Genomic DNA, 14946 nt, shown 5'->3' on the forward strand with positions numbered 1-14946 from the left:
TAGTATTATATACCTCTAAGAGGCAGGGCAAGAAAGAAGGTTTTCTTCCCCTGTGGCTAACTCTCCAGCAGATAATCACCTTACACCAGTGGACTCATTTGGGTCCAAAAGACAGATGACACCGGGCAATTTCTGGATTCTCTTTTTTCCCATTGCACCAGATGAATTCTCAAAGCTTTCAGTCAAATTTCTTCTAAACTAAATTATATTGTAAAAGCAAATATTTTCACTAGAGTTTAAAAAAATACAAGAAACTTTTCAGAACTGCAAACTTTTTCAAAAATCTTTCATTGAAGTGATTATGAGCTGGTGATGCATGGGCTTGCTGAGATAGCACTCACTGGCAGATCTCCAGGTAACAGATCCATTTTATTATGTTCTGAACCATTACTGTCTCTCTACAGGGCCAAATCCTACGGGTATTCATTTCAACACTACTGCATGAGAACACCTGATTTTCATAGTAAACAAGACATCTAAACTTGATCCCACGGAAACAGAGATAGAGAGGCAGCTAAGACCTGCATTTTAACAATATGCCTCATTGTTTGTCCCTTCTTCTAGCAGCAGAAGATTTTTTAAGGAATAGGAGAAATTCCTTGTTTGGCAGATTTTATATGGTATTGCAGATGATGATAGCAGGATGAGCAGGCGACATGGAGGACACAGTTTGATCTGCAAAATTTCTTATAAAGCAAGAAACAAAAAGATCACAAGCAAGTGTCAGAGTTTAGGACTTAGGTTCAAAGGAGAACAGCCAATGAGGGGAAAAAACCAAATCCTGGTTTAGAAAATTAGAAAAATCTTAAAGAAAGGTCAAATGTTCAGTTTTACACAGCTCTTTTGCCAGATCACCGATTAGAATAAAAATAGGTTTCAGATAAAACAGAGCTGAGATGAGACACCTGTAGAAAGGAGCCCAGAAGCCATGTAATGATCACAATCTAAAATTGGGTTGGAGGACAGCACTTTGGAAAAAAAACCTTCAGGGAAATCATGAAAAGGTCTTGACAAGACATTAACTAGTTGGCAGCTCTTGGTAGAGCACATCTCATGGCATTCACTCACAGTTAATCAGCCCTGCATGCAAACAGCCTCTACTAACTCACACAGCTCAGAGCTTTAACAAGAGAGTGCAGACCAACATGCAGACTTGCAGTAGAAAACCTACTGCAGTTTTCAGATGCTTTACCTGTACTCTTCCTGATAAATTTTTAGGAAGGAAGCTCCTTTGGAGCAAATGAGACTGCTCACATGAATAAGGACTATCAGGTCATACACTGCACTCCAAAAGGCTTTAAGTACATAACACAAGTGATGTAATTCCCTGTGTAATGTCAATTCCCAATGTCACCACTAACACAAAAGAATCTGGGTATACTGGACAGAGAAATCCAGACAAAGCCCAAGATGAACATCATTGCTGGAGCACTGAAGAAGGGTACCAAGGAGACAGCCACCCCTAAAATCCACATGAGCAGTTTTTGAGGGGATTGCCAGAGAGTGCTGAGCCAGCATTCCTCAGAGGGAAGGAACCATGATTCTGCTCTGTAACTTTACTAAGGAGACAGTGCTATTTAGTCCATTGCTTTCAGATACTAGGAATAAAACACTAACTGCAATATTTGCTGAGAAAATGCTTGGAAACACTGAACTTCAAGGCATTCCCCTCTCAAGCAGGATCACAAATATTTCATTTCTGAAAAATTACCATGGCATTTCTGCAAGCAGGAAATTAATGGAGAAAACATGCCTGAAGCACACTCATGCTGTGAAATTAAGCTCAGGACAGAGATCCATGGCAAAATCCAAAGAGTTCTCCGATTCCCTGCCCTTCTCTCTCAAGGACCCAGAGAAGTACCTAGCTATTTTCTAGACAATGACTGGGTGAGGGTGAAAAAGGGGAAAAGCTGAAACATCTGACAGTCCCTGTCTTTACCAGCCAAGGCAAAGCTTTCCCTCAAGCAGTACAATTCTGGATCCAGAGGACCACGTGTCCAATCACTCCGAAGTACCTGGGAACCTCAATCCTCCTGCAGAGCCTGACAGCTGCAGATGCTCCACACCAGCTATGAGGGTGCACACCTATAAACAGCCCAGCAGTGTCAAATGGCACAATTTTCCCTTCTCCTCCCAGATGAACAGCATTTTCTGGGAACAAGGGAACAACACTGGGCAAGAAGAATGCCTGGCCTCACAACATGGTCAGAGTGCAGCCCCCAGGAACGACGAGCCCGGGTGTCTGTATATACCTACTAAGCACTTCCTCCACTATACTGCTAATCCGATTAACAGCTTTAGGCAACTCTGAAATGTTATCATTCAAGGGGTTCCATTCATAAAGGGTCTTAGGCTGCTTCTGTACAGAGGTTGCATTCTTCCCACTGGAAATAAAGCAGGGAGTAGGATTTTCTCCCAGGGAAGAATGGAGTGCAATCCCCCCACCATGCTGAAGTAGGCCACCCTCTTACAATTCACATGAGTGTCAAACAAGCCTCACGAGAGAAAAATCAACCCTTCCTGCCTGTGCAAAGAGCCCCTCACAGGGCAGGTGAGCACAGAGATCCCTCTGTGTGTGCTCTGCAGAAAGCATCAGTCACAGGGGCCGACCATTTGTCAGCTGCACTCCCAGGGGTACAAATGGAACCTGCTAGAGATGAGGACAAGGGCAAGTGAGTGAAGTGACATCTCTGTTCACCCAAGGCAAAGCACTGTATGATGCATCAGTAAAAAGTGCAAAGAAGAGACTGGTCCAAACACAGCACACGAGCCATGGCTGTAAGAGACCCGTGCCAGATGTGAGTTATAAAACTCAATTCATTTTCCAGATGGCACAGGTCTGGCACCAGTGCCAAGTGAAAGAAATGTGCTAGACATGACAGCTAAAAAAGTTACCCGAGAGAACAGATACATTCAAACATATCTGACTTTGTTTTCCCAGTAATGTCTTCATCTAACTTCAGGAATCAGCAAAGGGATGTGAAAGAAATTAATGCTGCCTGTCCCATTTAGCCCTCATTTTCTGATAGATCTTCTACTCCTAATAACCTACCACCTGAGAATGTGAGGCAGCCAAAAGCATGATGGGCTAAGTGACATGGCAATGCAGGACAATGGCATTTCCAGGGAGCTACCCATCATCTGAAGAACTGGACAGCCCTTCTCCATCCAGAATTTCAGTTACATTGACAATTAAATATGCTTGTGTTGGATGTGTCATCTTTCACACTCATCCCAATAGGAAGCTGGACCACTCATCCACAGAACCAGACCTACATGGTGCTCTGAAGCCAAAGCTAGGCAGTTACAAGGAAAGAGAACCAGCCACCAGTGCTTTCAAATGATAGATGAGCTGAGTAGCACAGAGGGGTCAGGTGAACACAAAATTTCAGTGATTTTTGCCTCTACACACCCTCTCACTCTACTTGCTAACCTAGAGGCAGAACAGCAAAGAAAAACAGAAATTTCTTCTGACCTTCTTTGTCTCCAGTCCCTCTGGTACCTCTCAGAGCTCAGACTTCCAGCAATTTCTCTCTTGCAGCACAAAGTGAACTAGAGGGAAGAACACTGGGGAGCCCTCTGAATCAGATGCAGTTTCAGAGACTGTTAGAGCTGGAGTCCAGTCAGAGGTCCCGAGTCAAGAAACACCTTTGCTCTGGCATGAGACTGAGCATACATTAGCCTTGCACAGAGGGACAAACTGAGCACACACTTCACAGAAAATCAACACAATTGTCAACCTATTTTGATTAGAGTATCACTTCTAGGGCAGTCTGGATGCACAACTGCAATGGGTTTTACTAGGTAGACACCTGAAAAAGTGTGTTATTCTATTAAAATCATACAGCAAAAGAAAAAGGAGCACAATAAGAGTCAGAACTCCTGACAAACTGAGTGGCCCAACTTCAAACACATCTCCTTCCAAATTAGCAAAAAGGTATTTCCTCATAGAAAGAGACCAGTGCTATAAATCTGAAAATATCCCTCAGACAAGATAGGATTTAGCTACATCAAATTGTGACTTGATTTTTATTTAACAAAGTTCAGAGCTGGATCCCACCCTCAGTGCCATGGCAAGCTCTGCACACACCACCCTGGCTGTGGGAAGAGCACCACGAGGGAAATGGGAGCCCTCCTTCCCCAAGGACAAAACCAGGTGAAGGGAGGCATCCCCAGCCCGGGGCTGCCCTTACCTGAGGTGTGTCTTGCGTTGCCATCTGAGTGCTTTGTTACGTCAACACTTCTGTCTATTTGAAACAACTTCAGATCATCTTCATCTAAAGCGATATCTCCCCAAAAGGCAGCTGGAGAGAAACAAAGTGCAAGTAGTTTAGTTTTTGTGTTGGAGGGTACAGTTCCCAGTTGGCTTGTATCACACATAAAAGGCAATAACTCCATGGACCAGGAAAAGGTCAAAGTTCCTGCAGTTCCAGAAGTACCAACAGTGGACATCAGTGGAGGCCAAGTGACAGCACTTACATTAAGTCCCAGCACAGATCCACCAAAATGAGATGATTACCTGGGATTCCTTGTGCCACTCACTCACATAGGTGAGACTCTCAACGAGGTGGTGGTCACCCCTCATTAAAGCCTGCATGAAGCAACCATCAGCATTGTCCTATTTCCTGTGAAGGAACTAGGCAAGTCACAGCTCAGATCTCACCATTCCCAGGTGAACAATGTGTGTAAGACTGGAGAACAGCAGTGAAGCACTCCAGCAGCGTGTATCTAAAAGCTACAGGCTTCAGGACTTCATACACCTGACACACTGCACTGGTCCCATTCCAACCTAGAGCCAGCCTACCATTTCCACTTAGCTAGAGAAACACCAGTTATTTGTCCCCTTGTGGATTAGTTCCCTAGATTTAAGTCTCCAGAGTTTTCACTTTTGTAAAAATCTTTGAATTTCAGTCAGAAGGCAGCAAAATAAGGTAAACAAACAGATCACTTGACATTTACAGCTCAGAGAAACAGACTAGAAATCATTTGAGTGGAAAAAATGATACCCCTGGAGTATCCTGGCTGAGTTGATGCAGCACAGTACCAACAGGTACCATTTTGAGAATTTGAACAAAATAAACACAGGCAATGAGGCTGTTGAACAAGCCTAGCAGATCTTTCAGAGATAAACACATCACAAACAGATCTCTTAGAACTTGTACAAGAAGCCTATATAGGCTGATGAAAAATTAGAAAAAACAGAGCAAATTAATCAATGATATAGTTGAAGAGTCAGACAGACAAGGAACAATGCTAAGGCACTGTCTGCAACAATGACCAGATTTGGTGAAATTTCTTTTTACTTCTCTTGTTAAGTCTACATTTACATTACTGGAGAGGAAAAAACATCCCATTGCTATACTAGGAACATAACTGATCAAAGCATGTCAGGCCTGAGAAATCAATGTGCTTTACCAAGCATCTCACTTTTACTGCAAAGACCAAATGGAACTGGACCTTTGCCTGAATATCAGAAACCTGCAATCAGATTTGTGGCAATTGAATTAAGAAAGGCTAACTCAGATTTTCTCTGACACAACATGGTTCTGATGCAGGACTTCATTCCTCTATTCTGCATCTCAGCACCTCAACCAGTGCAATAGTATTTGCCAATGTCACTGGTCTGGGATGTGGGCATGGAAAAATCTTTGCTTGCTACTGCCTGCTACAAGCAGCAGAGCCCTGGCATGAGCAGAGGGGGACTCTACTGCTTCTCCCTTTCCCTGGGACAAAGCTGTCTCCCCTGTTTACCTGGCTGTGGCAGCCTCAAGAGAGGCTGGTTCCAGCTTTTCAACTGGGTCTCCCTAAAATTGCTACCAAAACCCAGTTCCAGAAGAGGACATAGTCTGTTATAGATTTGTCTGCATTAGCTAACATCATCAATAACTAGGGAAGACCCTCCATTTGCTACACAAACACAAAACTCAGGCTCTCCCCAACTTCTGGGCAATCCAAGCCATCACTCAGATCAGAGAACACCACAAAACACTGGCAGATCCCCCCCACGTAACAAGTCTACCAGTACAGCCAAACATCCCAAGCTGATTGGGATAAGGAAGAAAGCAGTGACATAGGTTCCTGTGACTCCAGTTTGAGAAGACATTTTATCCATCCACAGACATTACTTGCCCAGAACCATGTGGCAGCCAAGAGGCAGAGATGCAGATGGCATCCCACTGCCATCCAGTCACCTCCCCAGCCACGCTTGGGAAGCCATTAGTGCACTGGCCACCTGCCACCAGCATTCCCTACCCTGTCCCAACCCACTGCCACCAGCCTGGGCTGCCAGAGGCTCTCTTCCACAGGTAACCACACAGTCTGTCTCTCAGGCTAAGGTAGCCCAGCCCAAAACACAGCTTTCAGTGTGGATTTACACCCATGGAATTGTTATGTTTTCCTTCCCAATGGAGGGCAGCAGTTTACTCCCAGTTCTAGCAAAGGCATCTCTTTCTGTACAAAGTAATACATCATCCTGAAAGACAGCCCACTACAAGAGCAGAATTTCCCTAGCATTTATTTCCAGCTCTCTCCAGTCCCAGTGTGCTCCAGGGGAACCATGATTTATCCCAGTCTCCAGCCAGCTGAACAGTTTTCCTTGCTGGAAGTCCCAGCTGAGAATGCTACACTGCAGCTTGTCCTGTGCCATCAACGGCCCCTTCCCCAAGACATGCAAGCCTGAAAGCCTGCCTCCACCCAGAGGGAGCTGTCCCACAGGAAAGCCCAAGTGCTTTATTTTCAAGGGTCACAAGTTCAGAGACTGCTGGCAAATGAAGCATCTGAAACCATCCCTTCTGGTTTCTTTTACGAAGTTCTCCCTTTTAATTTAATGTGGGAGGGTTTCCAATTAAAAAAAAAAAAAAGAAAAAGAAACAAACAAAAAAATATAAATCTCCAAACAGCAGGCTAACAAGCTTGGAAAACAGAGTTTCTCTTGGCAGAGCTCTGTAGTGTACACCCAGGTGCAAACCCTTAACACACAGTGCAACAGCATGCCAGCTTTTCTTTGAGAAAATGCATTAATCACTGTGGATAGTAAGAACAGAGCAGCTCTTACAGAGCCTGAGGGAGCCAATATGAGAGACTTTGCTCCTCTACTGGACTGGTACCTGCACCAACCACCTGGATGCTGAACCTCACCAGCCCCCAACACATGTAACCAGACAGCATTTCTGTCCTGGGCAAAGGGGGAGGAGGACTGTGTTAAACAAACAAATTCAGCACCAAAATGAAAAAAGCAGCCTGGCAAGCTGTCTGCACTCTCAGCACATTTCTGCCACAGGAAAACAGTCCCCATGCTGACCACATCTGAACTGTGTGCTGAGCACAGAGGTGCCATGACACCAGGAAAGAATGGCAGGTGGCCCTGGGAAGGAGAACACTTCCTTCTGGGCACAGGACAGGCTCAGCTGCTTTTCCAGGTGCCTTCCCCACAGCCAGAGCCCAAAACCATCCATGTCTTCACAGTCCTCACTCACCACAGTAATATTTTGGGGAGTCCCCAGCAATGGGACAGCACAATCTGTCTTCTTTCCAAAAAGTTCACCACTCTTTCCTGCAACTGACCTCCAGCTTGCTTTCCCCCCCACTGATGCCACCCTTCTCCTATCTCCCACTTGCATTTTCTCATTTCCCTGGTTCCAAGTAGCACAATCTTATTTCAGGGAAGAAAAATAGTCTCTCATGAGAATTCAATTCAGAAGTGATCACAACAGTTTAAAACTTTCATTTTCCATGAAAAGTGTGTTTCATACAGTTTTTTTAATAAGAATCTTGTACTTTTCGGGTTTTTTTTCCTCTCCTTCAAAGACACATAAGGAAAAGTATAAATCACCAAAAGACGCTTATGGTATTCAGGCAGTAAACAAAATAATATTGCTCCTAAAAATACATCTCAATCCAAAATGCACTTTTGAAATTTCTTAAAACCAGGCTTATCTACAGCACTTCAAGACAAATTCCTGGGGATGGGTATCCTTCACTCCCAACACAGTTAGCTATAAGCTTTCTACAAGAACACGAGCCAGTTGAGCTTCCAGAAGAAAAATATAACTCCATTCCTGCAAAACATCCAATCACCCAGTGTCTGTGTTTGGACTGATCTTCAGCCACCAAGCTGGAGCAAACCTTTCATCCATTTGCCTGTCACAAACTCTTACCAGGAAGCCCCTGTTCCAGCACCAGTACAGGCCACAGGTTTATCCTGGTGGCAGGGATCAGCAAAGCAGTCCCCCTCTGCACGCTGTGGAAGAGCACTGCAATTTTCCCTCCAGCACTGGGCAGAACCAGCTGTGACAGAGACTTTGGAAACATGCATACCCTGCCTGCCAGGAAAGCACCCTCCATCCCACTCCGCCTCAGTATAGACTCACCATCTGAAGCTTTTATTTAAAAATGGCAGGTTTTAAGTGCTGAATGGGATCTGAACTTAGATTGAAGACTATGTCTTCCAGTTTGAGTCAAAGGGGCCCTCTTGCTATGGGGTCACACCAAGCAGTGTATGTCACAGCTCAAGGATCTTCTCTGCATTTGCAGCTAACTGGCACAGCTCACACTGACAGATTTCTTTTCAGCCCTTCTAGCAGTGTTCTAACACAGTTTTGCTGCTCTTTTTGAGCAGGTGTCCCACAGGGCAATGCAGGAATGGACAGGTTAAGCAAAGAGCACTGTGAACCCACGTGGTGCCTCAGATCTGTGTCATCAACACTCACAACTCAAACTCAGTTTTCATGAGCATTCTCAGCCCCTGTGTGTAGATAACAGCTGGATTTCCAAGCAGAGGCACCTCATGACTTGTGCCAGTACAAAATATACAAGGAAGAAGTGCCTGCACAATTAACCTTGCCATCTCCAATTCTGTGAGCATCACGGGCAGGTGACTGATAGAGCCTGCCTGGCGCAGACTCAGCTGTGTCACCCAAGTGATGAGCCACACCCTCTGTTCGTGCCTCACAGTGCCAAGGAGGACGTGCTCTGAACCCACCCATGAGATCTGCTGCCATCTTATTGCAAAGGTTTCGTACCTTCTTGGTGATTTGTCATGGGCAGCTCCTCACAGCTCTGACTCCTTCTTCTTCTCAGCACAGCCAACAAACCCCATCTCACTTCCAGGCCAGCAAACCTACTCTTTTACAATAGCCATCCTAACTGGATCTGGCTGTGGCCTATTAAGGGCAGGCCTGTTCCTAATTCTTGATCATTAGACCAGCTGTAACTCCTTCAGGGTGAGACTACCTTCACCACTATCTCTATTCTCCTACATTCTATCTATCCACAGACATCAATCACAGGTGCATTTCTGAGGCACACTCTCTATCCCCACCCACATCTCTGCTGTCCATCATGCATGCTATGGAAAGGTCCCAGGGCACCAATTAGTTCCTTTTGTTCTAGAGCTGACTGTACCACGTCCAAATAATAGAAGAGAAAAACAATGTGCCTCCCAGCTGAGCACCAGGAGCACCTGGCAGGGGCTGGGGGGCAGATGCAGACATGGTAACACATCCCACCCCTGGCAAACAGCAGTGGAACTCCTCACGCACCCTCAAAAACATGCCAAGTTATTTTGGGGCATTTGCAGAATGCTTCCCAACCTGGCAGGCCTGGTGGTGGGAGATTTGATTTTCAGGGCTGGCCACGCTCTCGTTGGGCTAACACTCTGCAGTCTAACAATAAGAAAATAAATCAACAGATCAAAGCATGTTCCCGGCCCCTCCATATTTCTTTCCTCGCAGGAAGACAGGTCTGTTGCTGAACCTCCTGCTGGCTCAGGAACCAGCAGAACAATGTTCTGAAGTATGCTAAGATTTATACCTTAGAGAAAAAACTCAATACATTCCTCAGGGCAAAGTAACAGCTGTGTCAGAGGGAAAAGCAAAGCCTCAAAATAAGGCAGAAATCAGTGAAAGAGGAGAGAGAAAAAATCACAGAGCAGCAATCTGATCATGAGCATCAAACACTCAAAACAAAGGAAGGTGGGAAACAAGCAGCTAGTTAACAAAAAGCATTAACACTGCCACATTCAGCCATTGTGTTTTCATCCAGATCAATTTGTTTCTCCTCAGTAAGAATGAGCACAAGTCTCCCACTGGCCAGCCTGGGGAATGAGCTGCCACGGAAGCTCTGGTGGTAACCAGCTCCACTCAGCAAGGCTCTTTGGAGTCAGAGCTGGTGTCTGGCATCAGTGGGGCTTCCTGGCAACAGGGACTTGGTGATTCTGTCTTCACTGGGAAGTTCCCCTGTCCAGGGAGCAGATTTTGTTTCAGAAATTGCTCTCAGTTTGTGTAGGAATGTCTACGAACATGGTCTGCTTCTAAACGGCAACAAACATTTCAAAAACATCAAAATCTCCTGGGAATCAGAGTCCAAATCCCTATTCACATTTCTGCAGAAAGCTAAACTGCCTAAATTATCATGTGTAGTGCTCCCAAAACACCCTCTCTTGGGAAGTGATCTGCAGAAGACCCAATTAGGCCAGAAATCCTGATTCATATTCGGTGGATTTCCTATCCTGGAAGCTGACAATGCAGGAACAAAGAAATTCTTTGGGCTTGAGTTTGTTCAAAACTGCAAACATGCATGTGAGCCTACACAATGCCCAGCTTTGCTGTCCCTGGACTGAACACCATGTTATTTTAACCAAGAACCAAGCAATAGAGTTTGCCAGAATCAGGTTAGGAGAAAGGCATTTTCATTTTAAAATTCCCAGCTCTCCTGCTGCTGGTTACTTCCTCACTCAAGGTCTTCATCTTTTCCACTTCAGCATGGCAGTAACACCAATCCAGTAATCTATGCACCCATTCCCTGTAAAATGAGCAGTGCAGGAGGGCATGTGTGAGCACACGGAGCTGGAATGCCATGCCAGGCAGCTGGAAATCCATGCCACAAGCAGCAAAGCAGCTCCCTCTACGGGCCCTGAAATGGTGGAACACCTGCACCTTCAAAAGAGAGCGCTGCCCGGGATGGGCGCCTGTGCCCAGCACTTCAGAGCACCTCATAGCATTAAGGGAGCTGCAACGTGGGGGCAAAACCCAAGCAACTTAACCCCTCATGCTTCCACAGGAGGTAAATTAAGCTGTGGGAGCCTCACAACACTCTGTTCTCTGCTCCAGGTGATGGTGCAAGTTCCATGGCCATGCTGACATGAGATGTGACATGGCTGTGCATCTCTGAATTTTTCTCCCTGAAAGCTGGACACACTCTGCAGAGTGCCTCCCGTTTGTGTGGGCAGGAAACAGACTTTAGGGAGAAGCTATCATGGACTCACAAACACATGCAGTTTGAGCTCTGCCCCAACACAGACAGACAAACATCCACAAAGCCACCCCAAAAGCAGGTAAATTCTCTTTGAGACCTCACTCCCTTTCAAGTGAAACCAAGCTCAGCAACTGACTTGGTTTTCCTGATCAGGCAAGTCTGGCCCCTTCCTGCGACCTGATGGACACAGGTATCCTTCCTGGACTCTGTCCATTCCAATAGCTTTTGTCACACCCTGCTCAAAGTTATTTTGGTTAAATGAAGGCAGCAGACAGAGACAAGAGGCCCAGGAGCCAGCTGTCCCCACCCCCTGCCAACACCTGCACCCCACAGTGCATATAGAAACGGGAACAGGAAACAAACCATAAACAGATAAAAGGATTTTGTGGTCTGATCCTAAATGATAAGACCCATAAATAACACAGTGGCACTATTTGACAGAAGAAGCCCTTTCTCCAGGTGCCTATGAAGTGACCCTTGTTAGCTCAACCTGCAAGGCAGCAATGCTGTCTTGGAAATCCAGCATTGCTTCAGCTGCCCTTTAAGAGCAGGAAATGGCAGGGTTCTGGGTAATGAAATCCAAGAATGCTTTTGTCAATTAATTATGGAGAAAGCTGAACTACACAAGCCCCATCTCACCCCCTTCATCATTTTTGCTGCTCAATATAACTTTAATTAATCTTTCCTTTGGCAATTTGAAGGAAGGGTGAGCACGCTGCAAACACCCACTGAGTATTAAATTGATTTTCTGTTTTATAGTCCTTTTTCCCTCCCTATTGGCCAAGCTGTGATTTGTGCCCCTTCCCTTGGAGGCATTTTTTCCATGCTAATATAATCCAAAGCCCCAAGCAACAATAGCATCCAGAAAAGTAACACTTTGCACAGCCCATTGCTTCAGCACAGCCTCTGCCAGCACAGAGAATATTCTCTCTTGCCCCCTTTTCCCCCAGACCACAAAAATTCAAAGCAACCACCTCATTTCCATGTCTTCATCATTTTTGCCTAAAAAACTGACAATGTTTTTGTCCTAAGTAACTAAGACATCAGGTCCCTGCAGTTTCCTGCCTGCCACTTGCAGCAGAGCCTCTCAATTTCCAAAGCACTAATGGAAAGCCTGTTCTGCTGGCAAACACAACCTCCTAGCTGAGGTACCAGGCTGCTTTGGGACTGCAGCTCTCTGGACCTAAAACCAGAAGGCAGGCAAAAAGCTCAGCTGAGGTCCCTAACAACCTGACCTACTCTCAGCAAGAGACAGGGTCCCACCTCGGGCTTGTGGGGCTGGAATCAGGACCTTCAGCAGCAGGCACACCCCAGTACAAGGAAAACCAACTGCAGCCCAGCTGGAACCAACTCTTTTCATGGGACCTTCTCCTTTGCCTTGTAGGGACCCCAGGCCCTGACTGTCACCAGTCAACTATTTAAGGATGAGAGTAGTTAGGGAGCACCCTCTTCCCCCAGCACACCTCAAGGACAAGCATGGAGACTGGCTGTTTTTGTCTCAGGAATTCAGGCTCTTTTTCATCACTACTGGTTTTGGTACCATGAGTTAGGAGACCTTGACCTAAAATATTGCATGTCCCATAGCAGCTGTCCCACAAGACTTTCTGAGCCTTATGGCCACCAGCTCCAGTCTGCTGGGAGGAGACATCCAGGCCAGACCTTTTCCTCAGATAATTCCCACACCATGGGACTTGCCCTGGATTTATTCTTCAAAATTCAGATCAGAAACATAACCTTAGAGATGACAGAAGAAAAAATTAAGACTAAAACTCTTCTAATTTCATTTAGAATTGTTCAGTGGCTAAGCACTGTCCCCACCCCGAGCACATTTCATTTCAAATTGCATCATTTGGGGAGGGATGTTTTTCCTTCAGACGGCCAGACACACACAGGTGTCAAAACCTCACTGTTCTCACCTCAAGCACTGCAACAGGGGAATGGGTGACCCCAAACAGGCAGAAAATTCCCTGTTGCCTGCCCAGCCATGGAAGAAATTGGCTTATGGCAAAAAATGAACAGAAAAGGAGCCATGAACTGAGCTGCATCCTTAAAAAAGGAAGGTGGCAAAGCAGGCCTGATTGGAGCAAATTTAAGGCAGGCTGACAGTTTAAAACCACATGGTCCTGGATGAAAGGAGGCAGTTCATGATAGATCACATCTATTCAAGGGCCAGACAAGGAAAGCAAACATAGGCTCATTTTACTCATTGTTCTTTATCCACCAACACCAGGAGAGGAGTGTTGCAGCACCGTTGGAAGAGAAAAAAGAAACGGACAGCAGGCAGGAAAGAAATGGGAGCTATTTATGGAGGATAGCTAATTTGAGCTGTTTACAGACTTTCCTTCTGAAAGCTCGGGGACGGGAGGGTGGGCAGGGAGGTGGTTTCAGCCATTAAAAATACAACGTGAGAATCCATTAATTTTCCATAGAAACAATGTCGTCACAGAAGCGAGACAAATCCGATCAGTCATGCAAATGTGCTGATGTTAAATTCTCAGGCCTGGGTGGGGAATTTGGGTTGCCAAAAACACCACAATGAAGAGATCAGAATGAGATTAGAAGCCAGAGTGGCTGCAGCACTGACAGCGTGGTGGGGGCATGGGATGCATCCAAAGGCACCCCAGATTACAGCGGGGTTCGTGCCTTAAGCCAGGCACAGGCACCCCAGCAAAAAGGACAAAAAAAAGTCATCCTTGCATGAGATCTCAGGAACCAGGCAAATGCCACATTCCTACTCTGCAAACCAGAAAGGACCACAACTCTCGCCAGGGAGTGAAGGTCTCAGCAACCCACAGGACTGGGGCCCTCACAAGCTGCAAAGTCACAGCTTCAGCAAAAAGCAAGAGGTGACAGCAGAGGAAATGGGTGAGCACAACACAGCAAAGCACTAGGCAATTCCAATTTTGGAGAGAACTGTCCCAAGTTGGCATCAGCACAGTCCCAGGTGCATGCTGAGCTGTGAAGTCGTCTTAAACATAGCATTTATGTTGTGTTAATAAGGAGGGGGAAAAAAATTCCCCTCTGATAAAACAAACAAACAAAAGACCCCCTAAACAAACAACCAAAGACAAAATGAGACCAGCAGACTTTATCTCCTTTCTTCACTCTCCTCTATAAAAACCAAACTTTTCAAACACTCCCTGGAAGGAGACACTACACGTGAAAAATTACAGTGGCATTCTCAGCAGGATGAGTGGAAAACATTCACCCTGGCAGGGAACACAGCCCTTCCTTGCTGTCCAGTCACCATCCTGGACTGGCCTCACCAAAAATATTTAGAGGTTAAAAATGACCTTGCAAAATGAAGCATTGCACCCCCTGTAATACACAGAACATTGCTAGAGCAACACCTGGGACAAGGATGCTTCCCAGAGACTCCCACCACCGGCAAAAACAGTCCAAAGAACCATATGAATAAAAACAAACAAGAGGTCAAAACACATCACAAGAGGTGTTCCACCCAGGTTCATCCATCAGTCAAATTATCAGTACTTGTCCTCACAAACAGCTGTTTGGTTCACCTGTTCATTTGGAAGATGCCTTGGCTTTACATTTGAAACCTTTGGTGCTACAGCCATGGGAATCCCCTGCACACAAGGGCTGTTCATGCTCATCAGGTGGCTGCTGGAGTCCACAAGCCTAGGAAAGGGCTCAGCCCACCAGTGTCTGAGAAGGGGCACTCACACCACACTG

At 45.8% G+C, this 14946-nt stretch overlaps 1 protein-coding gene across 3 annotated transcripts in view; it reads right to left on the minus strand.

Annotated features, from left to right (window-relative positions):
• The window catches only part of TLL2 (tolloid like 2), an 83835-nt gene that overhangs the window by 48056 nt on the left and 20833 nt on the right, over positions 1-14946 (minus strand). For 2 of the 3 annotated variants that reach the window (XM_064430594.1, XM_064430592.1), the window contains exon 2: positions 4194-4304. In XM_064430594.1, coding sequence (XP_064286664.1) covers positions 4194-4304 — 111 coding nt within the window. Of the gene's footprint in view, positions 1-4193; positions 4305-9020; positions 9093-14946 lie in introns of those variants that run through there. The other variant, XM_064430593.1, reaches the window with a different exon arrangement.

Source organism: Passer domesticus, chromosome 8 (genome assembly GCF_036417665.1).
Source record: "Passer domesticus isolate bPasDom1 chromosome 8, bPasDom1.hap1, whole genome shotgun sequence".
Lineage (NCBI taxonomy): Eukaryota > Metazoa > Chordata > Aves > Passeriformes > Passeridae > Passer > Passer domesticus.